The sequence below is a fragment of the Schistocerca serialis genome, chromosome 6, assembly GCF_023864345.2.
Source record: "Schistocerca serialis cubense isolate TAMUIC-IGC-003099 chromosome 6, iqSchSeri2.2, whole genome shotgun sequence".
Lineage (NCBI taxonomy): Eukaryota > Metazoa > Arthropoda > Insecta > Orthoptera > Acrididae > Schistocerca > Schistocerca serialis.
This window is the reverse complement of record NC_064643.1, coordinates 364,959,845-364,986,298: the sequence shown is the minus strand read 5'-3', so window position 1 is coordinate 364,986,298 and position 26,454 is coordinate 364,959,845. Positions and strand designations below refer to the sequence as shown.

The window sequence follows — 26,454 nt, the reverse complement described above, 5'->3', positions numbered from 1 at the left end:
TTCAATGGTATATGTTACCTTCAGCGCACCATAAAAGTTATATTTAAAGAAGCATACAATATTGTGTAACAATGGCAGAAGGCTGATTCAGCGTAACAAACGTTGCACCCTACTTGCCCTATATGTGGTGTTCCGCTACTGTACACACGAAACTAATTATTTCGTAATTTATACTATATACGTCAGCAATGATGACAGCATGAGGATTACGATGACGACGGAAATTGCTGCATTAAAGACACATATGGTATATCTACAGGACATGTGGCCTGTAATCTGAAAAGTGTCTTGATGATCTCTACATTGGCAAAAGATGCCGGTTTAGTCCCCAGTTCGGATTCCGGGAGGGAACTTCCAGCTGGGAATGACCATGAGGAAAAGATGAAGTCAACAACGAAAGGGTAAAATTTTGCGCGTCGGAGCGTGAAACGTCAGAAATCTGAACGTGGTAGGGAAGCTAGAAAATCTGAAAAGGGCTCGTTTTAGATATGGAGCGGTCAGTGAAGTGAAATGGAAAGATGATGAAGATTTCTAGTCAGACGAATAAAGAGTCATACCAACAGCAGCAGCAAATAGTATAACGGCAGGAGGATTCGTTATGAACAGGAAATCAGAACAGAAAGTGAGTCACTGCGACCTGTTCAGTTGATAGCAAACAAACGCCGACAACAGTAGTTGAGGTATACATGCCGACGTCGAAAGCAGAAGATGAAGAGATAGAGATATTATAATTATGACGACGATGTAAAGGGAGATGAAAATCTAATAATCGGGGGCATAGGAATGTGTTTGTAACAGAAGGAGTAGAAGGAGGAGTTACGGAAGTGTATGGGTTTGGTAGTAGGAATAACAGAGGGGAAAGACTAACTGAGCTCTGAAATAAATGTCAGCTAGTTGTAGCAGATACTCTCTTCAAGACTCACAAGAGGAGGGGGCATATTTGGGAAAGACCCAGAGATACGGACAGATTCCAGCTACATTACATCACCGCCACACAGAGATTTCAAAATCAATTATTGGATTGTAAGGCTCATGCAGGACCATATATGGACGCAGATAACAATTTAGTAACTAAGAAGAATAAACTGATATTTAAGAGAATTGTCCAGAAGAATCAGTGTGGAAGGAAGTGGGATACCGAAGTACTGAAGAACGGTAAGACACTTTGAAGTTTGTTAAAGATGGGGATACTGGGATAAAGAATTCCACAGCGGCTAATCCAGTTGAAGAGGAGAGGATCTCTCTAGAAAGAGCATTCCACTGTTGAACGCAATGGAGAGAGGAGACGGGAGAAAACAGTTCATTGAAGCTTCTATGAGGCGGCAAGAATTTTCTGACGACGTGATAGAAGAAAAAATTGGAGTTGATGTTGAAGAAATAGGTCACAGTAGTAGAGGTCAGAATTTGAAAGGGCTGTGGGGGGAGGGGGGCTTGAGTTCAAACAAAGCAGAAGAGATTTCTAAAATGACTGGGGCAAGTGGCAAGTTGAATTCTGTGTGTAGAATCTATGAGCCTATCGACACCACATCAGTCTTTCGAAAAAAATATCATTGATATAATTCCAAAGATAGCAATCAGCTTAACAGCTCATGCATCCAGATTGGTGAAAAGAATAATATACAGAAGAATGGAAAAGAAAACTGAGGAGCTGTTAGATGACTATCAGACTGGATTTAAGAGAAGTACAGGCATCAGAGAGTCAGTCGTGACGCTGCGTTGAATAATGGAAGCAAGACTTAAGAAAAATCGACACACAGTCATAGGATTTACACTCGAGGTATGAATTTAAAAAAGGCCTGAGGTCACAATTTTTCGTGTTTTTTCAGTACACGATGCATTTCGGACCCTGTGGGCCCATCTTCGTCCTAGTACGTGCTTTATCTGTTCTCTTGAATGAGATGAAATGTCTATTCCTGTCACGAAAAGGTTTGATGTTAGGTTACGAATTTCGTAAGTCAGACGAGGAAACAATGTACGAAATAGTGGGAAAGATGAATAGTGTAAACTTACCAAATAATCCAAGACAAGCGTTTTTTTACGTTTTAGCTACAGCATAAGTTTTTTCCCTCCAACGTTTTCAGACATACCACTTCATTCAAGCGGCACATTCGCAAACACATGTTTGTAAACCCTTCACAGATATTTTTGTACATGATGTGATCAAAGATGAATTTTTCATAGTGCTAAAGATATAATTATTAAACAATTGACATAAGCAGGAAACAACTGACATATGCAGGAAATAACTTTAGAACAGATCTTCAGTAATTACTGTTTCAGTAACTGTGGGAACGAGAGGCAATTTCGACCTAGAAAACTATAGCAGAGATCAAAGACATATTTATAGAATATTCTGTCAGTACTTGGAGGAGCACAGACATATTAAAATATGAAATACCCTGTGTTTATACTCCACAATAATATTTATTTTATAGATCGTTGTGACTGATTTCGGATTTCCAGACCATCCTCAGAGACTAAAGAGGTAGTCCAAAAAACATCAGTGAGAGCTTATAGCTGTACAAATACCGTTTTTATAAAGATGTATAACCTTGTACTGAAATATGTTTATACGATAACAGAAGAATAATGAAATTCATAAATAAACTATGAAAAAATATGTTACATTACTCTATGCTCAAAGATCAGAAGTACAGGAATTTACAAGTAAAAACCGGCACTCCATTGCCATTGTGCACTGGTACAAACTACTGTGCTAATACTCACTTGTGTAGTGTTTTTGACCTCCGAAAATTCAGTACCCAGGTGCATTAATGAAGGCGGTGGAATGTACTGTGCTATAGAGTACTTTTATAACGTAATTATGAGTTACACGACAAACGCGGATTTGCAGAAGACAGCGAGGATGCGAAAAGACATGTGGATAAACATTTAACTCTTTGAGATTGTGCGTTATGTAACAGTGCTTTCGGAATCATAATCAACATAAAAATATCGAAAGATCTCACAATGACAATAGATGAGCTTTTGAAGATCCTAACAGAAATGGATCAATGAACAAGCTTATTAATACGAGCAGGGACACAGTAATTTTCGTTTTACAGCCAGAAGGTTTTCACTCGAATACACTCTTTGAAATTCTGAAGGTCGCAAAGGTCGCAGGGAAAGATTATAGTTTACGCAGAAATCAGACTGCTGTTTTAAGCGTTAAAGGACACGAAAGGAAAGCAGTGATTGAGAAGGGAGTGAGATGGGGTTGTAGTTTATCCCCGACATTATTCAACATGTATCATTGGATGAGGCTTTAATCGTACAACAGTCAACTGAGAAAATTATAGTTTTTATAGTGGTGGCCACAACAAGACATACTGAAAGCATTATTGCGTGCGCCCTCTGAAAACTACTTACAAGGGAACCTCCCCATCGCACCCCCCTCAGATTTAGTTATAAGTTGGCACAGTGGATAGGCCTTGATAAACTGAACACAGATCAATTGAGAAAACAGGAAGAAGTTGTGTGGAATTACGAAAAAAATAAGCAAAATATACAAACTGAGTAGTCCATGTGGAAGATATTCTACATCTAGGCTGATGTCAGCTCAAGAGCGCCGTGGTCCCGTGGTAGCGTGAGCGGCTGCTAAACGAAAAGTCCTTGGTTCAAGTCTTCCCTCGAGTGAAAATTTTACTTTCTTTATTTTTGCATAGTTATTATCTGTCCGTCCGTTCACTGACGTCTCTGTTCACTATAATAAGTTTAGTGTCTGTGTTTTGCGACCGCACCGCAAAACCGTGCGATTAGTAGACGAAAGGACGTGCCTCTCCAATGGGGACCGAAAACATTTGATCGCACGGTCATAGGTCAACCGATTCCTCCACAGGAAAACACATCTGATATATTCTATACGACACTGGTGATGGCATGTGCGTCACATGACAGGAATATGTTGTCGACCCACCTAACTTGTACACTTGGCGAATGGGTAAAAAGATTCTTCTACCTTGTCAGAATTAGGTTTTCTTGTGGATGTGATAGTGACTCCCAAAAAAGTGATGAAAACATAAGAGTTTGTCACATAAACTGAAAATAAAAAATCGACTTTTCACTCGATGGAAGATTTGAACCAAGAACCTTTCGTTCCGCAGCTGCTCACGTTACCACGAGACCACGGCGCTCCTGCGGTCACACTCTCCATGATGTTGCCTATCTTCCCATGAACTACTAAGTTTGTATATTTTGCTTATTTTTTCACAGTTCCACACAACTTCTTCCTGTTTTCTCAATTGATCTGTTTTCAGTTTTTCAAGGCCTATCCACTGTGCCAACTTATAACTAAATCTGAGGGGGGTGCGATGGGGAGGTTCCCTTGTTAGAGCAGATGGTTCGGAACCCCAGTCATGATGAAAATATGTTAGATCTAATAGGTACAGATGGAAACTATTTCCACATTGGAACTGGCGTCAGTGACCATTAGGCAGCTATGGCAGCAGTGATTGCCTAAGAACAAAGTAGAAGGATTTACACGTTGAGAAGATTGGATGAAAAGGCTGCAGAGTCATACCTCAATGAGGAACTAGAAACGTATAGCGTGGGACAGGAGCGCAAAGAGTAGCTGTGGCTGGTTTAAAAGAATACTTGACGAAGCACTGGTTAGATATGTACCCAGGAGAACAGTTCATTAATGGTGGGACCTCCATGGTATACCGTTATTGAGACCAAACTTCTAAAGAAACAGAGACTACTGGATAATGGGTGAAAACAAAGCACAGGACTGTAGATAGAGGCGCTGAATGAAATGTATTCGGCTGTCAAGAGAGCAATGCGTGAAGCGCTTAATGGCTACTGTAGCAGAATATTTTCAAATGATATTTCACAAAACCCAAAGAGATATTCGTCTATGTAAAAGATGTTAGTGGCACGAAAGTTAGTGTCCAGTCAGTCACAGAAGAGAGGGGAACTGAAATTGAGTGTAGCGAAGCAAAAGCAGAAATACTTATCTCTGTTTTCAAATGTCCCTTTACAAGGGAAACCCAGAAGAATTGTTCCAATTTAAACCTCCTACCACGGAGAAGATGAGTGAAATAGCTATTAGTGTCAGAGAAACAGCTGAAATACCTAAAATTAAACGAAGCTCCAGGGCACGGTGGAATACTTCCCAGATTTTACACTGAATTTGCGGCTGAGTTAGCTCCTTTTTTAACTGTAATGTGTCGTAGAACTCGTACAATAAACCGTGCTCAGTACTTGGAGGGAAGCACAGGTGACACCTGTCTACAAGAAGGGTAGTAGAAGTGATCCACAAAACTACCGTCCAGAATTTTTGAAACTGATCTGTTGTAGAATATTAGAACATATTCTAACCTCAAACGTAATGAGGTATTTCGAACAGAATGACCTCGTTCATGCCAACCTGCATGGCTTCCAGAAACACTGATTAAGTGAAATCCAACTCTTTTTTTTCTCACAAGACATGTGCAAGCATGGGATCAAGATAGTCAGGTAGATGCAGTACTTCACGATTTCCGAAAAACATTTGACTCGGTACGACATGCAAGCTTATTATCAAGAGTACAATCTTATGGGGAGTCAAGAGAAGGTTGTAACTGGAGTGCCGGCCGTGGTGGCCGTGCGGTTCTGGCGCTGCAGTCTGGAACCGCGGGACTGTTACGGTCGCAGGTTCGAATCCTGCCTCGGGCATGGATGTGTGTGATGTCCTTAGGTTAGTTAGGTTTAATTAGTTCTAAGTTCTAGGGGACTGATGACCTAAGATGTTAAGTCCCATAGTGCTCAGAGCCATTTGAACCATTTTTGTAACTGGAGCGCCAATATTTTGATAGGGAGGACGCAGCATATTGTCAGCGACAGATGCAGAAGTAACTTCAGGTGTGCTCAAGAGAAATGTATCGGAATCCTTGCTGTTCATTTGGTATATTACTGACCGTGGGGAAAATATTAATAGTAACCTCAAGCTTTTTGTAGGTTTCGCAGTTATCTGTAATGAAGTGCCGTCTTAAAGAAGCTGCATAAATATTCAGTTGGATGTTGTTTTTCATATTTCAAAGTGGTGTAAAAGTTAGCAACTTGCTTTAGATGTTCAGAAACGTAAAATTTTACACTACACAAAACGGAAAAGCTATAACCATGAGTCACGGTTGGAATGAACCTATTCATACAAATTCATGGGTGTAGAGCTTTGTGGACATATGAAATGGCATGATCACATAGGCTCAGTCGTGGGTAAAGCAGATTGCACACTTCACTTTATTGGTAGAATGTTCTGGAATTGCAGTCAGTCTCCAAGGGAGATTGTTTAGCAGATCACGAGTGTGACCCATCATAGATTATTAGTCAAGTGTGTTGGATCTGTACCAAATAAGACTAACATGGGATACTGAAAGTATACAGATAAGGGCAGTGCGAATAGTCATGGGTTTGTTTGACCCGTGGGAGAGTGTCACGGAGATTTCGAAGAAACTGAACTGGCAGACTCTTGAAGAAAGGCGTCAACTGTTCCGAGAAAGCCTACTTTCATAGTTTTAGAAATGGTTTTAAATTATGTCTGTGGGAATATATTACGACTTCCGACGTATTGTTCCCGTAGGGATCGTGAGGACAAGGGTTAGATTAACTACAACACGCACTGAGAGGTTTAAACCATTGTTCTTTCCGCGCTCGATACGTGAAATGAGCGGAAAAAAACCTAATGACTGGTACAATGCGACGTACCCACGGCCATGCACTTCACAGTGGTTTGACGAGTATAATTTTAGATGTGTTTGTTTTCTGGGCAAGCTGTAAAGGAAAGAATCGAGAAATTTTGCAAGCGAATTAAAGCTTAAAGTTATCAAGATATTAAAGCTTAGAGTTATAAAAAGTTGAGGTTATCTGGTAACATTGTAATTCTGTAAGGGACTCCATTGAACTTGGAAGAGCAGCTGAACGGTTTGGATTTTCTCTTGAAATGAGGTTATAAGACGATGGCCAACAACAGTAAAACCGGGCTAACGGAATGTAGTAGATTGAAATCGAACGATGCTGAGGGAAACTGATGGGGAAATGAGACTTTAGCATTAGTAGATGTGTTTCGTTATTTGCAAAGGAAAATAACTGATGGTGGGCGAAGTACAGAGGATATAAAATGCAGAATGGAAGTTGTAAGAAAAACATTTCTGCGAAAAGGAAGAAATTGTTAACACCTAGTATAAATTTGAGTGCTATAAAATCTTTCCTGAAGGTATTGGTCTAGAGTGTAGCCCTGTACAGAAGTGAAGCGTGGAAAATTAGTAGTTTAGACAAGATTTGAATAGAAGATTCTGATATGTGGTACTACACAAGAATGCTGAATATTAGATAGGTAGGTCGAGTGCCTGATGAGGTGGTACCGAAACGCACTGCGGAAAATAATTTATACCTTAAATTGACTAGAAGAACGGATCTGTTGACAGAACACATCCTGAAGCATCAAGGAATTGCCAACTTGGAAACGGAGGGAAATTTGAGGGATAAAGACTGCAGAAAGGAGACCAAGGCATAAATACACTAATCAGATGAAAATGGATGTAGGTTGTAGCAGTTATTCCGAGATGAAGCTCTTCACGGTATACACTAGTGTGGAGATGGGCATCAAATCAGTCTACTGACTGAATACCACAACACAATCCGAATCACCAGATTTAGAAAATTACGTCTTCTAGACAGAATCCTTTTCTACGCAAATATTCATGTAATCTCACAATATGCTCCCTAAATCCTTTGTGCACCTGGTAAGATTACATGCCACAGATTTCGTGAGAATTATTATTCTATTTCAATCTGTGTAGAACAGACACCGCTTCTTAAGAAAGGATCACAATAGTGTTCAGGGAAGACGGGAAATTCATCAGGTACTAATAAGATAAGGTTACCGTATTATTCCCATACAGCTGTCTTTGACAAGTTTGCACTGTGCGATGTCCATCGGCGTGTTGAAACTGGCTTTGATGTACTTGTGCAATATTTTGCAGTGTACGTACCTCAAAACATTGCAGCATTTCCACATAAGCATTCACTTCTTATTTTCGGAAACGTTAAGTCCGATGAGAATCTCTAATGAAACAACACACCCTTTCATCAAGTTGCTGTTGTGTAAAGGGCGCCCGTAAACTATCCGCCTAGGGAAAGAAAAGGTTTATTTACTTGAAGGTAATAAGGTAACTAAGAAGACTTTAATTAGTAATTTGAGGGAAAACTTTTGTCCGAGTTTTCATAGCCATATGAAGAATACTAATTGGACAAATGGGTATCATGTATTATGAACAAAACTTGAAAATTAAAAAAAAGTTTAAAAACTGTGAAGTTATATGTCTAAGAGCTAGGAATAAAATAGTTTAGACACGCATATGTCGCACCGTTGAATGAACTCGAAATCACACTACAGCAGACTGCATGGCCTACATAAACCACTAGTACCTCTACTACTCTTCAAAATTCTAAGTTAAACATCGAACTTTAATTTCTCCATATGCACCTTATTATCTGTAGATGATTTCGAGATTTTGAGCATCATTCAAAGGCGCATCAAATGTTTCTCTAATCTGTTTTATTTCTTACTTTGGGGCAAATCATTTCAGAAAATATTTGACTGTTTTCCTTTTCTCAATTTTTTTAATTTAACAGCGTTTTGTTTCATTTTTTTATCTCGATGACGCACAACACTGCTGCATGATATAACTGTGATGGCACCGTCTTTGGTCAAATATTCCCCAGGTAAACTGTTTCCATAATCTGTCTTGGGACGGAAAGCACCCACGAGGAATTTTTCATCAAAAAATCATATCAAGTGTTCTGATGGGCAGGGTCTGAAATGTTAAATCCCTTAAGTGGAAAGGCAGATTAGGAAACTTGAAAAAATTGACAGGTTGAAGTTACACATACTGATAATCAGTGAAACGTGATGACAAGAAGAGCAGGGACGAATAGGGACAATGCAGGTATAGGACTAATAATGAATAAGAAAACACGAATGAGAGTCAAATACTATGAACAGAATAGTGGACGCACTACGGTAGCCGAGATACATAGAAGAATAATTAAGACAAATGTAATGAAGTTATTTAAACAATGAATAATGAGCTGTAAGAAATTATTCAGTTCATTAAGGGAGACGAAAATTTAATTTTGAGTAGCGACTAGAATCTAGTTGTAGGGAAAGGAAGAAAATGAAAAATAGTTGGAGAAGATAGACTCCGAGAAAGGAATAAAAGCGAAAACCCCAAGGTGGAATTTTGCACAAAGCGCACTTTAATCGATTACACATTTCGTTCGATAAACATCACGAAAGAAACAACAAAACTTTTCTGTGAGTATATATGATTTCTGACTGTAATTTACTGGTGATGAATTGCACATTGAAACTGCAGGAAAGTGGGACATTAAAGATGTGGGGTATAAGTAAGTCTTAACAACCAGAGCTTGTTGAGAGCGTCCAAGGCAGCATTAGGCAACCAATGACTGAAATAGGTGAAAGGACTGCGATAAAAAATAATGGATAGGAGTGAAATAGTGATGGCATCAGAGGGACACCCAGGCAAAACGACAAGACCCAGTAAGAGCACAAGATATTGAATGTAACTGATGGAAGGAGAACATGTACGAATGCAGCATACGAACAAGGCAAGAGGGAATGCAGACGCCTGAAAAATGAGTTGGACTCGAAGAAAAAACTGGAAATGCGGGGATGGCTAGAGGATAAAAGTAAAGCTGTAATGTTAACGCCTATAGTCATTCGACTACTATGGAATTGTAAAAAGAAGCCCTCCTACAAGATAATTAATGAAACAGGTGGAGAAAAGAGAAGCACATGTATGAAAATCATGAGCTCAGGTGGAAAAGGCAGCCCTAAGCAAAGAAAGGAATATTGTAAGGTAGAAGGAAAGTACAGAAAATCTGTACAAAGGAAATGAAATGGAAGACAATATTATGAAAAGGGATTAAGAAGTAAATGAAGATGAGTTAAGAAATATGATAATAAGAGAAGGAATTGACATAGCTACGAAAGACCCAAGTCGGAACAAGGCACCGGGAGTAGTCTACATTCCCTCCCAATTATTGAAATGCTGTTGAGAACCAACTATGACAAAACTGTTCTATTAAGTATGCAGACAAGATATCCTCAGACTTCTGTAAGGACATAATAATCCCAATCCCAAAGAAGGAATATTACCAAATGACGAGTCTAATATGTTACGATTGCAAAATAAAAAATTTGCAAATTATTTAGTAAAAAGTGGGAAGACTAGTAGATGCTACGACCTATCTTGGGAGAGAGATTTGAAAACCGTAAACATACATCTATGGTATTTGTAGGTTTAGAGAAATAGTTTGACAATGTTGACTGGAATACACTCTTTGAAATTCTGAAAGTAACAGGGAGCGAAAGGTTATCTGCATCTTGTGCGGAAGCTAGACTACAAGTTTAACAGTCGTATTACATTAAAGGAAGGGAGTTATTGAGGAGGGAGTAAGACAGTGAGCTTGCAGTTCAAGAAACCAAAGGGACTTTTGAAAGCAAATTACAGTTCAGGGAGAAGAAATAAAAACATTAAAATTTGCCAATGAGACTTAAATTCTGTCAGAGACGGCAAAGGACTTGGAAGGAACATTTATGTATGGTGTCTTGAATAGAGGTTATAAGGTGAACATCAAGAAAAGTAAATCAAGGTTAATGTGTAGTGTAACTGAATTCAATCAAGCGTTGCTGAGAGAATGAAATTAGAAAATGCAACACGAAAAGTAGTAACAGAGCTTCACTATTTGGGCAGGAAAATAACTGACGGTGACAAAAGTAGAGAGGATATAAAGTGCAAACTGAAGAAAATCCTTTCTGACAAAGAGAATTTTGTTAATATCGAAATCAAATATAAAGTTAGGAAGACTTTTTGAAGGGGCCGCTGTGGCCGAGCGGTTCTAGGCGCTTCAGTTCGTAACCCCGCTGCTGCTACGGTCGCAGGTTCGACTCCCGCCTCGGGCATGGATATGTGTGATGTCCTTATGTTAGTTAGGTTTAAGTAGTTCCAAGTCTAGGGGACTGATAACCTCAGATGTTAAGTCCCACAGTGCTCTGAGCCATTTTGAAGATATTTATCTGGAATGTAGCCTTGTACAGAAGTGAAGCGCGTACAATAGACAGCTGAGACCAGAAAATAATAAGAGCTTTTGAAATGTGGAGCTACAAAAGAATTCTGACAATTTGACTGAGATCAGATAACTAACGAAGAGATACTTAATTGGGTAAAAAAGGAAATCTGTGGCGTACCTTGGCTAAAAAAAAGGGCATATGTTGACAGGACACATCCTGAGGCATCTAGGAACAGTGAGTTTGATAATGGAAATGAGAAGGGGATGGGGCGGAATTGTAGAGGGAGACCAACATTTGACAATAGCAGTCACGTTCAAGAGGGCATAGACTGCAGTAATTAAGCACGTATGAAGGCGCTTGCACAAGATGGATTAGCGTGGAGACCGCTTTCAAAGCAGATGTCGCACTGACGATCCCAGCAACTTGTTTTATTTTAATGTCGTTTTTGTAATGATAATATACACAGATGTACACACCCAAATGGTAAGTTAAGTACAAATGTCTTAAACCCTAAGGTTCGTGAGACATAGCTCTACTACTGGGGGCGGTATGATTTTTGTCTTTATCCGCCTGCTGAGTTGACTAACCCAGCCAGTTACGGGGGAGCCAAGTGTTTAAAGTGGACTCGGAACAGCGGTGCAGTCACTCGTTCTCCACATCAACAAATCGTTTCCAGAGTCGAAAGAGGGGATAAGTGACAGCAAATCCTAAGACCGCCTAACTTTACTAGGAGACACGTTACACTAGACTAATATGGCTAGAGATTTGTTCGAATCAATATTTAAATCAAGATGCGGAATGGAACGATTACTACCTTTTAAAAATGGTTCAAATGGTTCTGAGCACTATGGGACTTAACATCTATGGTCATCAGTCCCCTAGAACTTAGAACTACTTAAACCTAACTAACCTAAGGACAGCACACAACACCCAGCCATCACGAGGCAGAGAAAATCCCTGACCCCGCCGGGAATCGAACCCGGGAACCCGGGCGTGGGAAGCGAGAACGCTACCGCACGACCACGAGATGTGGGCTACTACCTTCTACTTACTCACTGAATCCCAAGGCCTCCATAAGGGTGAAAGTGTAGAGCCTCGCTATTGTTTGGTGTTGGTACCCTCCTTGTTTTTTGTTTAAAAGCGAGCCAGTCTGCTCGGAGATTATAATAGAGGTTTATATCGCTTTTCATCGCATGTTTCGAGGGGTGTCAGCTATAACACATCACTGAAAATGGAAAAGAACCTTGCAGCTTTCTCTGCACAGCTTCTGATCTGTCAGCATGATTACCCTGTAATTCACAATAAAGTGCCTGACAGAGGGTTTGGCGAACTACATTCAAGCTCTGTCTCTGCCGTTCCACTCTCGAACAGCGCGCGGGAAAATCGAAATCTGAAATCTATCCGTGGGGGGTCCTGATTTGTCTTTTTGTTGTGGTGATCATTTCTCCCTGTATAGGTGGGAGCCAATCAAATATTTGCATACTATCAGGAGAAAGTTGGTAATTGAAATTTCACTAGAAGATCCTGCCGCAACGAAAAATGCCTTTCTTTTAATGTTTTCCACCCCAATTCTCATATCCGTGGCAATATCTCTCATATTTCATGACAGTATAAAACAAGTTGCCCTACTTTGAACTTTTTCGATGTCCTCTTGTCAACCCTATCTGATACGGATTCCACGCCGCACACAATACTCCAGAAGAGGGCGGACAAGTGCCGCGTCAACTGTCTAGTTAATAGATCTGCTGCATTTTCTAAGGGTTCTACCAGTAAATAGCAGTCTTTGGTTACCTTTCCCCATAACATTATGTATATTATCGTTCCAATATAAGTTATTCGTAATTGTAATCCATAAATATTTATTAAGGTATACATGCTGTGCTGCGGGACGAACGGTATGGTTGAGAATGAACACACTTTATACGCCACGATTGCAGTGTAGACACTTTTACTCCACCATGATTACCAGTTTCTACAGTCTTAAGCTGCCATCATCCGATCTAATAGGAAAACAAGGATAATAAAGGGGGGGGGGGGGAGGGGAGGGAGACTACAATTGATATGACGGATGTATAAAATATACATTATTCCACTACCTTCTGGAACGTGCTATAAAATTATCATGTTACATTACGCGAAATCATAGCAAAAAAGGCACTCCCCACGTATTCATGTCTTGGTAAAACTCCAGTCGATAAAATACACAAAGTTGGTAAACCCAAATAATAAAAAGCACACAGTTGTGTCCACTGTACCAACTGTGTATACTACATCGACTGCATTTTTATCCAGGCATGTGCACGTGAGGAGCGCCTTTTATGCATTGACTTCATATTATGTAGCATGGCAATTTTATAGCAAGCTTCAAAAGGTACGTGTAATATTATATATTTTATATAACCGTTGTACAACTGTATTCTTCCTCCATCGCCCGTATTATCTTTTGTTTCCCTTAGATCATATGATGGCAGCATAAGACTGTGGGAACCGTTCATCTTGGAGCAATAAAAGTGTCTACACTGCGATCGCGACGTATGAATTTTGTTCGTTCTCCGAAATATTTAGTTGACTTTACAGCCTTCAGCTTTGCGTGATGTATTGTGTAACCGAAATTTAGCGGATTCCTTTCAGTACTCATGTGGATGACCTCACACTGTTTACTATCTTGTCTAAATCATTTTTCGATTGATTTTGATCATCTGATGACTTTACAAGACGGTAAATGACAGCATCATCTGCAAACAGTCAAAGAGGGATGCATAGATGTCTGTCAAAACGTTTATCTAGATCAGGAACAACACAGGGCCTCTAATACTTAATTTGGGACCGCCAGGTATCACTTTTGCTTTACTCAGCTGTTACTTCTGTTTTACTCCTGATTCGATTACACATGACTGTAAAATCATTTTTACGACGAAAGTAAATTCTATTCCAGAATTACATGCGATGATTGCATATAGTACACAGTCTCTGTTTTGCGATTTTCTGACTGTTTTGCGATTTTCTGACTGCATATGCGTTATTATGTGCCCACTTGAATTGTGGCTTCCCTTTTAATGCACTATAGGCTGGGGAGTGGCCCAGACGTGTTGCTACTCCCACCCTGCAACCCCCACCCTGCATCTGCATATCGCAGATACTCGAAAGATGCCAATAGAAAATCACGTGTGCTTCCAAGCAGAGCTGAATATACACCTGGATACATTACAGCTACCGCGCCGCACCGGCGAATTCTGCTCACCAGTTTTTTCATGCAGAATTACCATTTCCTTCTTAGTCATGCGTAAGGAAAAACCGAACTAAAATTTTGCCTTCTTGTATCAACAGCTAATAGCAAGGAGTCCCCCAAAATGCACTGCACGCCATTACAAGTGCTACACCATGAAGCAATTTTGGCATGAAGTGTGCTTCATGCTTGGATATGCAAATCATTAGCATTTCAGTGGAACCACAGAAAGCTGGATGGAGTAACGCGCATCAAAATTTTGTATATGAGGAAAGATTGCGTAGGAGGTTTCTAATGCGTTAAGCGCATTTGAATCTTGTTTGTTCGTGAGAAGATCGTGTTACGCCACGGTTAGAAGGGAGCACTTGGAATTCGACAGCGGTAGGATTGGGTCCCATCGAGACTGTGGTCTGTCGTTCCGCGATATTGTTACGAATGTCATGAGAATATGATCGATGGCTTCAGGATAACCTTACTCAAACCTATGCAGGATCTCAGTCGCCTCGTGCGACTTGCACCCGAGAGGACAGGGTCTGCCTGCTCGGCCTGCTAGATCGTTGAGCTTCGCTCCGTATCTTAAGTGAGGAAACGGGCTTGTTTGCAGCATGTATCCACGTGGGCGCCACTGAGTACACACATGATTATCTCTGATTCGCACAGCTGCTAAGGTAGGCAGAAGCCGCGACATTTTTGACTTTTTAAGGCTAGTGGCTGTAGCTAAGGTCGAGGTCCCTGTGACATCGTACAGGATGATTCCATGATGATGTTAAAAACTTTCAGGGATGATGGAGAAAAGTAAATTTATCAGTTTGAGGTAAGGGACCTCAGTCTGGAAACAACCTGAGTCGAAAGTAATAAGCGATAATCGTTTTGATACCTCTGACAGTGGATTACATGCACCTGTACTGTTATACTAAGACTGCAGGGCAGCAAACTTGACGAGGAGACGGAATAAAACGGAAGAAAGGCTAGTAAACATGGGTTCTGAAATGCATACCGTAAGAGGTGTGAACACTTGTTCATCTTCGATACTGTGAAACACATCTTTTCCACTAAACAAGTGTCCATAACTCTTAAGGTATGCATTTCAGAGTCCATACTACCTCCTCCAAATACGGAAACCTAAGAGTTACCAGTAGAAGATGTGTCTTTCTCAGTATCGACAATGAACAGGTGCTCAATAACGCATATATCTAAACTGCTCACTGGTGGTTAGGGCATAGACCTAGTGAGGAGGAGACTTGGGTTTGAATCCCGACCTTGGTACAAATTTTCACTCGTCACTTCAGTGTGCATATAGCCATCATAGATGTTTGAGACTTGAAAAGGTCTGTGAAATCCATAGTTTCATTTAATTAAGGCAATCAACAGTTATGTAGGGGCCGGCCGATGTGGTCGAGCGGCTCTAGGCGCTTTAGTCCGGAACCGCACGACCGCTACGGTCGCAGGTTCGAATCCTGCCTCGGGCATGGACGTGTGTGATGTCCTTAGATTAGTTAGGCTTAAATAGTTCTAATTCCAGGGGTTTGATGACCTCAAATGTTAAGTCCCATAGTGCTCAGAGCCATTTGAACCATTCTACACTTTAGAGTCCATGTTTACTAGAATTTGTTTCTTGTTTTGGTCCTTAATACTACCACTGGAAGTTACCTATCCTGTATTAGCGATAACAGTACCAGTACATGTATTCCACTGTCACAGGTATCAGAACGATTTTCGTTTATAGGTTTCCACCCGGTAGTTTCCCAACCGGAGCCCCTCAGCTCAAATTGATACGTTTACCCTTCTCATCACCGCTGGAAGTTTGTGACTTCATCACGGAATCATCCTATAAAAGGTAAAGCACAATCACATATTGCCTGTGCTGTGCCGACCTACCTCGATACAAACGACGATAGACTGTCGTTCTGGTCACCATGTTCTCCATATCATTCGTCCACTGAGAACATCGTGTCGTGGGTTTCCGAGAAACTGGGACGAAATGACTGTCCAACAACTCAGTTGGACTTTGCCATAGAGATGCAGATGCATGGAATGACGACAAGTAAGCTTAGTTCTACTCGACATTCAGCAGAGTTAGAGCACTTGTTGCTGCAGCTTGTACACAACATTTCGCATCGCATATACCCCCAAATTTAATAGTAATTGCTCATACTGTACTGTATACTTACACTGAGGAAAATTCCTTTATTTGCTATCCATCCTGATAATGCTATTTTAGTGAACAATGGTGTAGTTGCGCACAGAAACAGTCCTCCGGAAAGAGCGGTCCTGAGTATCAGTTGCTGACACTTCCCTATGGCCCAAAAAGATTTCAAGTGTGCAAAAATTAGGCACCTGAGGATTTTGTACAAATTTAATTACGTATATAGGCAGTTCATCCATCCCAGGAATCCAGAATCTCCACAATTTCTGCCTGTTATCAGCATTGATACTACGAAGATATTGGTCCTGAGAATTCCAAGGCTTTTGAGAATGTTTCAAGTTTCCAGTCGGATAACAAATTGCAAAAGAAATATTCTTTATAATATATATAAACCATTTTCTGATTGTTTGATTTACTTGTTCTCGGAAACTTCGCTTCCTCCAAATTTTATGATTCTATCTCAACGCGACGTATCACATAAATTTCATGAGTGAGTTTGCGAGTATCAAAGTATGTGTCACAAATGGCTGTACCTTTTACTCGATTTGACTTAGAAGCTTCACTTTTTTACACTACTGTGAGACCATAGACATTAGTATGTGACAGAACTTTCAACTTGACACGTCTACCCGTTCCTCAGAAAAAAAACGGATCATAATAGACGGACGGACAGACAGACAGTCGGATAAGAAATGACAAAACAACTTTTTTCATGTGGTATAAATTGAAATTATCAATTTTCGGATTTTTTTCGGCAGTTTTCCTGTGCAACCTTGCTTCTCTCCAAATTTCGTGAGTCTAGATGAACGGAAAGCACCATATAGGTCTTGATGAGAGATTTTAGGAGTATGGAAATATGTGACATAAATGGCTGTAGACTGCATTGACTTACAAGATCTAATTGTTTACACCTCCAACTGACCGGAGACCTTAGTATATGACACAAATTTTAACTTCATACGTCTACCCGTTGCTGAGGGAAGCGGTTTTTAACAGTCGGACTGACAGATGGAGAACAAAGTAATCCTATAAGGGTTATTTTTTTTACCAACGGAGGCACCAGACCCTAAACACATCAGAGGCGTGAACACGTCACTCTAGAATCTTTGAATACTTTTCTGTCTGGTACTACTAAAACACTTCATTGCATGACATACAAGCATTGTACACTTCACAACAAATGAATTATGCGTGAGTAGCTACAATTATGTATTTCACTGTGTGTGCTGTAGAGGAGACTTTGTGATATCAATATGTGTGCATGAATCGGTGCGTGCGTGCGTGTGTGTGTGTGTGTGTGTGTGTGTGTGTGTGTGTGTGTGTGTGTGTGTGTGTGTGCGTGCATGTGCGTGTGCGTGTAGCGCAGCTAGTCCTTTTCGTCGTGGCATGGGAGGATGAGGCGCAAGCAGGCAGGCAGCGGATCTGGCTTCCCGGCTGCAGTCGCCGCTCCCTGAAACACCAGCAAACAAGACGTCAGAGTTTGTAGCCTGGGATGGGGACCCGGGCCGGTGCGAATGTGGGGGCGGGGCTGGGACTGGAGAGTGCGAGGGGAACACCTAGGCAAACCAAACAACTCAAAACAAACGGAACGGAACTTCTCATTTACAGGTTTTAACGTGTGTTCACATTTAGCAGTGAAACAAAACAACAAATCTGAACAAAACTCAACCAAACAACCATTTAACTTAGGTGAAAGAACTCTTAGTGAAAATAAAACAAAAAGTAAAGAAAAAAGAAGGTGATGCCTAAACGCGCGTATCGTCTCTCTCTCCGATACTGAAATTATTTCCGGTTAATTTTTCTCTGAGCTGTTAATAATTACTTCAGATGATTAAGTCAAAGGATATCTAATTGATTTCTCATTTTTCTGAACCGAGGCAAATTTATTGTTTCTTGATAGCAACAATTATTGAGAATCGTTTAATAACCTACATCTGTTTTTGTTGTCTTTGTAGACGACTTTTTTCTTTTGCGATTATTAACAGTAATTAAAAATTGAAATGCAAATGATGTAATCACACATCGTTCATAGTTGTTGGTAAATTTATTAATCAATTTTTTTAGTTGGTCACCGCGTAAGCCGTACGGCACCTTTAATATTTTTCATCAGTGATATGTTATTTTTGCGTTTTTTTCTGCTTTTCAAAGAAACTAGTATTATTTCTGTCAGATAATATTTTGATGCTTGCTGGTATGTGTATGAACGTTGTAAGTTTTATTATAAAAAGTTGTAAACTGTTTTCACAAGTTAGTTCTCAGTTAGGCAAGCTTTTCTTTGAGACGCACTTCGCTTATAAGCTACTAACCGAGCTGAACGTCTTCCCATCGAGGATGACTAACTGTAGTCCGCAATGTCTACAAAGATATATAGACGTATCAGGTTCGCAAAAGTCAAAGATATGCTTCTGACGTGAGAACAGTAAGTTTGCTTGAGTAAGTTATCACTTCAAATAATTATTTTTTTATACCTGACTACTCTGCCCACAAGAAAGGTTTGAAATACTGTGAAATCCTTCCGTGAGCGTGTATATACACGGTGGTCCATTGATAGTGACCGTCCCAAATATCTCACGAAATATGCGTCAATCGAAAAAACTACAAAGAACGAAACTTGTCAAGCTAGAGGGGGGAAACCAAATGGTGCTATGGTTGGCCCCGCTAGATGGCACTGTCATAGGTCAAACGGATATCAACTGCGTATATTTTTAATAGGAACCCCCATTTTTTATTACATATTCGTGTAGTACGTAAAGAAATATGAATGTCTTAGTTGGACCACTTTTTTCGCTTTGTGATAGATGGCACTGTAATAGTCATAAACATATGGGTCACAATTTAGACGAACAGTTGCTAACAGGTAGGTTTTTTAAATTAAAATACAGAACGTAGGTACGTTTTACGTTTGAACATTTTATTTCGGTTGTTCTAATGTGATACATGTACCTTTGTGAACTTATCATTTCTGAGAACGCATGCTGTTACAGCGTGATTATCTGTAAGTGCCACATTAATGCAATAAATGCTCAAAATGATGTCCGTCAACCTCAATGCATTTGGCAATACGTGTAACGACATTCCTCTCAACAGCGAGTAGTTCGCCTACCCTAATGGTCGCACATGCATTGCCCATGCGCTGATGCATGTTGTCAGGCGTTGTCGGTGGACCACGATAGCAAATATCCTTCAACTTTTCCCACATAAAGAAATCCGGGACGTCAGATCCGGTGAATGTGCGGGCCATGGTATGGTGCTTCGACGACCAGTCCATCTGTCATGAAATATGCCATTCAATACCGCTTCAACCGCACGCGAGCTATGTGACGGACACCCATCATGTTGGAAATACATTTCCATTCTGTCATGCAGTGAAACATTTTGTAGTGAGATCGGTAGGACATTACGTAGGAAATCAGCATACATTGCACCATTTAGATTGCCATCGATAAAATGGGGGCCGCACCATACATTAACCCTGATGTTTCATTTGTCGCTACCATCGTGGATTTTCCGTTGCCCAATAGTGCATATTATGCCGGTTTACGTTACCGCTGTTGGTGAATGACGCTTCGTCGCTAAATAGAACGCATGCAAAAATTCTGTCATCGTCCCATAATTTCTCTTGTGCCAAGTGTCAGAACTGTACACGACGTTCAAAGTCGTCGTCATGCAATTCCTGGTGCATAGAAATACGGTACGGGTGCAATCGATGTTGTTGTACCATTCTCAACACCGACATTTTTGAGATTCCAGATTCTCACGCAATTTGTCTGCTACTGATGTGCGGATTAGACGTGACGCCAGCTAAAACAACTATCTGGGCATCATCATTTGTTGCAGGTCGTGGTTGACGTTTCACATGTGGCTGAACACTTCCTGTATCCTTAAATAACCTAACTATCCGGCGAACGGTACTGATACTTGATGTCGTCCAGGATACCGATCAGCATACATAGCACACGCCCGTTGGGCATTTTGATCACAATAGCCATACATCAACACGATATCCACCTTTTCCGCAATTTGGAAACGGTCCATTTTAACACGGGTAGTGTATCACGAAGCAAATACCGTCTGCACTGGCGGAATGTTACGTGATACCACGTACTTATACGTTTGTGGCTATTACAGCGCCATCTATCACAAAGCGAAAAAAGTGGTCCAACTGAAACATTCACATTTCTTTACATACTACACGAACATGTAATAAAAATGGGTGTTCCTATTTTAAAAAAAACGCAGTTTGACCTATGGCAGCGCCATCTAGCGGGCCAACCTACCGGCATCTGGTTTCGCCCTTCAAGCTAGACGAGTTTCGTTCTTTGTAGTTTTTTCGTTTAATGCTTATTTCGTGAGATGGCCCGGTCACTATCAATGGACCACCCTGTATACACAGAAGAATGCTACTGATCCGTGATGCCACCTAGCAAGACCGTGTAGCGTTTGATACAATGGACTCGTGTTCTGATGGCACGGATATCAAACCCTACAAACCAATATGATGTAGGTATATCCTGCTTAAATCGCTTAATCACAGAATGGTGACTTAAGCAAAGCCACAGCCTAATTCCATAATTCGCCCCCTCGACGTTGTATTTCGTCTCTAATGACTTCGACGTCATCGGGATATTCAATTGTAACCTTCATTTGTTTCTCACCATAAACTGAAAGTTGCGAATGGTCTCTTTAGTTTTTGGTTCTCCTAAGCGTATTTTTTGCTCAGTAGATTGGATTTTAAATATGGAGATAACGTGTATATAACATAGCGGAAGCCCCACGAATTCATTTGTCTGAAAACAATGATCTCCTCCTATTATAAGAAGTATGGTCTCGTGTGTGAAATTGTAGCTGGATGCTTTCCCGTACGACGGAGAAATCCACCTTTGGTCAAAGGACCGTGACGTGCAAACTGATTTCGGGTAATTTAAATCAAACTATGACCACAATGTTCAGTGTTCGTCTAACGCATCTAAGAAACTAGCTCCAGTTATGTCTCTCACCTATGGTTTTCCACGGAACAAGTTTCTTCTCTTTCAGATGAACATGACTTTTTGGTGCCTACATTTGCCTGTTTCGATTTATAATTCAGGAACTACTATTTTTTTACTTGTTGCATGTACCGGGATACCTGCATATTGCCACTTCGTTCATGCTTACTTCTGCTTAGACCAGTAACCACATTTTATTTTCGGAATTTTAGGAAAATACATTGTCCAGTAACAATGTATTTTTTTTACGTGAAACTCGTATTTAGTTCCTTCTCGTATGATTTTATTCATACTCCGAAGTACTGCTAGCATTGTTTCAGTTTATACATAGGGGTCAAAATTTAATGCGTGTCTCGAGTTTTTTCGGCGGTACTACATTTTCGAAAACAATGTAAAAGAGGGAAAGTTTCATCCTTATTTAGCTGCACGTAAACTGGTAATTTAAACGATTAACGCCTAATACTATATCTAGAATTCAACCTACCGCACTTATTAAAGGTTTCCAGACCTTATATTATGACTGAATTTTTTTTTATAATAATAACTGAGTGTACTTAAACTATACTTCCTCTTCTTAAATAACGCAAGGACTGTTGACTATGAATTTTTTTGCGTCTTTTAATGTATGAAACATCGACGTTTCATTTGTTTGAAGTAATAGTTTTAAGACAAAATTTTAAAAATGACGACTTTAAGAAATTCTCTTAACAGCAAATGATTTTTATATTTAACTATCGTTTTTACATGCTGTTTTATGCAAATAAATGAAACACAGAGCTTACAAAAATAAAAATGCTACAAAAAATATACAATAAAACTTCCGACAAAAAGAAAAAAATAGAACCTAAAGTCGAAAAATAAATTTAAGGCTCACGGTGACCTGTGAAAAATTAAAATATTTGTTCGTTATATACCCAACAGACAACGTATAGTACGACATCCCATGTGCACTATTATAACGAACGCAACAGAAAAATAAACAAGTAGAACTTTCCGTTAACGGACAAGATCCTTTGAGATAGGTCTGGGAATGGTTTGGTATGGTAACTACTTTTATGAGAGCGTCATAAAATTGTGCGATTTGCGTCGGCGACTGAAGATTCACGCTTTGCTTGAAAACGCCTGTCATACGTTTTCAACACCAGCGATGATAACGTTATATCCATTGTCCCTCTGCAGTCCAAGAACAAAATTTTCTAAAAATCACATGCTATGAGGGACTTATATTAGAAAACTAAACAGACAGCTAAATAGGTATATCTACGTTTATTTTATTTTACCTATTAACGGTCTTTCTGAAGTCGGAGGCATGGTCTCGGCAACCATATTAAGGAAAAACGTTAGAGAGAGAAGAACGGTGACATCTGTGGGGAGAAAGCACTACTAAAAATCATCATCGTTACCAAGTTCAAGAATCTACTGTAAGAATATGGCAATGTTGAAAATTGTTTTGAACTTTCTAGGTTCCAAATAAATGCATTACTGGTCTGAAACGGTGGTTACTTATATCACTGATAACTGCAGACGAAAATAATTATAAAAGGTCGAAATGCAACTCTCTGAGTTTGCTTCATAAAAAAGCAACACACTGTTTCGACCGTGAAAAATGAACGCAAATTCAGATTTCAACGAATGTATTACATCTTTCAGTTGAATCTGTTCATAATTAGAACTATTCTTTCCAAACAAACAAACAAAAGTACTGTGTCGATATTTCTGCAAAATATTCAGGTGGTTAGATTTTCATGTTAAAACAAAATCAAACAACTTAAATACAGTGCATCTACCATTGTATTTTTAAGCAAACAAAAATTGTAAGGTAAATAATAAAAGGAAATAAGCGGACGGATCAGGGCCATAGGCACCGACGTCTTCCAAATTTACATACACATTTCATTTCTTCATTAAAATTAGAATAATCTTATTTTCTGTATTATTTATATGCTAATGCAAATACGTTATACATTTTCGATATTTTGTACAAGAAAGGGAAATACTGAATTTTCATGCAGGATAAACACAGAAAGCCGGTGCCTATGATAGATAGGAGACAAACCGTAGCAGCCACATACATCAGACTGCAACATACAAATACAGCTCCTGTCTGTGTTACGTTTTAAAGCGTTGTTTTTCTGGGAGCGCAAAGAAGAATGTCTCAATTATATGCCAGCACCATATCTTTACCTTTAACCGTCTTGCTGCTCTGCCGTAGAGGTTTTTGTTGAGCTCTAAAGGAACTTGTATACACTGGTTATAATTAGGACATTCTTCAAGGCTTCTAAACTGTGTGCTATTCTTAGCCTATGGTAGGGTGTGAAGAGTTACTAATGTTCATGTTGCACGTTCAACTATGGCTCTTTGTGAGTGCTTATGTTGGTCTACTATGAAAACTAATGTATATACTACTTTTACTTATCTCAGATCAAGCCATAGTGGTAGCAATAATTCGTCAACATTTATGTACACAAATATGATGCGTCTATTTCGAGTGATTGTGGAGCAACTGACTCGTGTTTCACTACTTTTGACTCCGTTCAAAACTAGCGCGAAGACAGACTGAAAATATTTTCACAAACATTTAACAGTATCAACATATTTTCAGCCACTTTTCGAAGCAACAGCCGTTGTTGCTCCTTTATATTTTGTCATTTGTTTTTTTAGGTACAAAATAATTAAGCAGTCTTTTTATCTTACAGTTTTGTTTTAATCTTCCTGTTAGTTTGAAATTTAGAAATGCAGTTGAGTCAAGTAACTTGTAATTACATGATGGTACTTTAAAAAGGCAATAAAAAGCATACAGTTAGAGTCACAGAATGCTGGGAATTACTGCAGTTAAAGAATCTGATGCAAATAATGGAGAAAAGGCTAGTGTAGCCTAGTGGTCGAGGTCTCAGAACCATGTAACAGACCGCGCCTGGCACAGTTGTTACGGAGTACACCCGTCATACTGAAGGCACGGGGAACTACAGCTAGCGTGTCACACATTTACAATTAAATCCGGGCGTGTCTTCGAGAGTGCGCGCTCAACTAAATGTGTGCAGCTCTAACTACGCGGCAATCAAAGTTGGACAATGCAAATCTACGCTTTCAAAAAACTCTGCACAAATCGAACCACCTAGTGCGCTAAATCGTTTAGTTTTTGCAGGTGTTCAGGTGAAAAATTTTCAACATTCACCACACAAGAAATCTAATTGTTAACAATACACAGGACGCATTACCAAAATGTTTCGTTCCTCCTGGAAAAAGCTGTGAGCAACACACAAACGACGTTTGCATAGCAAGTGAGTAGATAAAAAACACACAGTGTAAAAAAAAATGAAAATATACACAGAATAAACAAACACATACACATATAAATGAATATAATGAACCACTGAGGATAGAGCCATAAGAAGAGAAACAATGCTGACGGTCATAACAGCAGCATTTTAAGAATAGCTAGTAATAGTCGTAGAGTAGTAGAGACAGTAGTAGTAGTATAGTAGTAGTAGTAGTAGTAGTAGTAGTAGTGAGGAATAGTGGGAGTAGTAGCAAACGTTCCGGAAGAACACAGCAGAGCAAGAACAGGATGAGAAGGTTGGACCGCACGGGATAGGGGAGTGAAGGGATCACCGAACGAGGGTGAACTATGCCATCCCCAAGACAAGGCAAGGCAGTACGGGAGAGGCAAGACAAGTGAGCGCAAAACAAGACAAGAAAAGTGCCACCCCCCTCTGTCTCGCAAGCACCAGCTGCGCCAGCTGTCCTGCTTTACCTAATAAGGGGACAGCGTCGGAGGTGGCTGGCATCGTCTCGGCCACCATGTTTAGGAATACTGTCAGAGACAGGAGGATAGTAACACCTGTAAGGGGAGAAAAGAACACAACCAGTTAAGGGGGGCCGGCATACACAAGCTAAGGCCAGTGCCTTCCCAACAATAAACTGAAACGCTCAAAGATCTCGACACTCTCGATCCACTCCTTTAGGTGCTATCATTTCCCATGTAACCTTGTCCCGAATACAACTATATGCTTATATTTAGGTAAAATTAATTTCTACATTTAATTTTGATGATTAAGGGTATATTTTTTTATTAGAAATAACTACTTCTTGTACCACAGAAGTTATCACTAAAAATGAGACTTTTATTCGTGTGTCTCCCACTGCTGCCGGGTATAATAACCGACCCACACGTTCTATCCAGAAAACACATGAAAAAATCATTCACTGTACTAGAACTTACCCTCGTTTAAAGCGAAGCTACTTTAAGAGGAAAAATGTATTATTATTGTCAGTTTTACGAGAAACCACTATCTTCCGGTGGGATATGTGATGTTACGTACATGACATCTACCAATAAAACAAGTTGCCGATCTTCCGGAAGGAAAGTTCTTGAAAATGTTCCCATCTAGATAGTTAACAAATTTGCAAAAACCAAAACAAAAAATTAAACCTTACAAAAGACGGAAATTAAATAATTAATGCGTCGGAATTGAACACTTCGAAAGTACTGCACAAAATCTTTCAAAAATAAAATAAGGGATAAAATGACACATTCATGCAATTTTTTTTAGATACTGGCATTTACAGATCCATTTTATTTTAATTCTAGTGTACTTTTTCTTAAAAAATTGAATTTACATTTGTTTTAGATGACATGTTTAGGTTTTCTTAGTTGATTATACAATGTTTACAGTAACATTATAAACATAAGTTAAAAACATTTTTAAGCTCAGATTACTTACATGTTTTTTTTATTATGAAGTGACACTCAATTACATTACCTTTACTTGGCTGATGTTCCTAAACATTACACAAATTAATAAAAGTGATACTCGTAGGACAGGTCTAATCAAAGGAATTCTCATAAAATCTAAAATATTCACCTGCGCTGTAAAAGAACAACAAGTAGTACAGTTTTTAACATCTTAAAGTCACTTAGATCTTCACAAACCTCTGTTGGGAATAAACGAACCTATACAATTGCAACAGATAAATGTTTACAAAGACAACTTGCATCATAGTATGAGTGTATATACGATTA

General features: G+C 39.6%; 1 protein-coding gene across 1 annotated transcript in view; it reads right to left on the bottom strand.

The window, feature by feature from the left end:
- LOC126484874 (neuronal acetylcholine receptor subunit alpha-7-like) overlaps positions 1 to 26,454 on the bottom strand; it is a 392,787-nt gene that overhangs the window by 281,358 nt on the left and 84,975 nt on the right. The window contains exons 8-9 of the mRNA XM_050108470.1: positions 25,186 to 25,272; positions 22,712 to 22,795 (exon numbers count right to left, since the gene is read on the bottom strand). Coding sequence (XP_049964427.1) covers positions 22,712 to 22,795; positions 25,186 to 25,272 — 171 coding nt within the window. The remainder of the gene's footprint in view (positions 1 to 22,711; positions 22,796 to 25,185; positions 25,273 to 26,454) is intronic.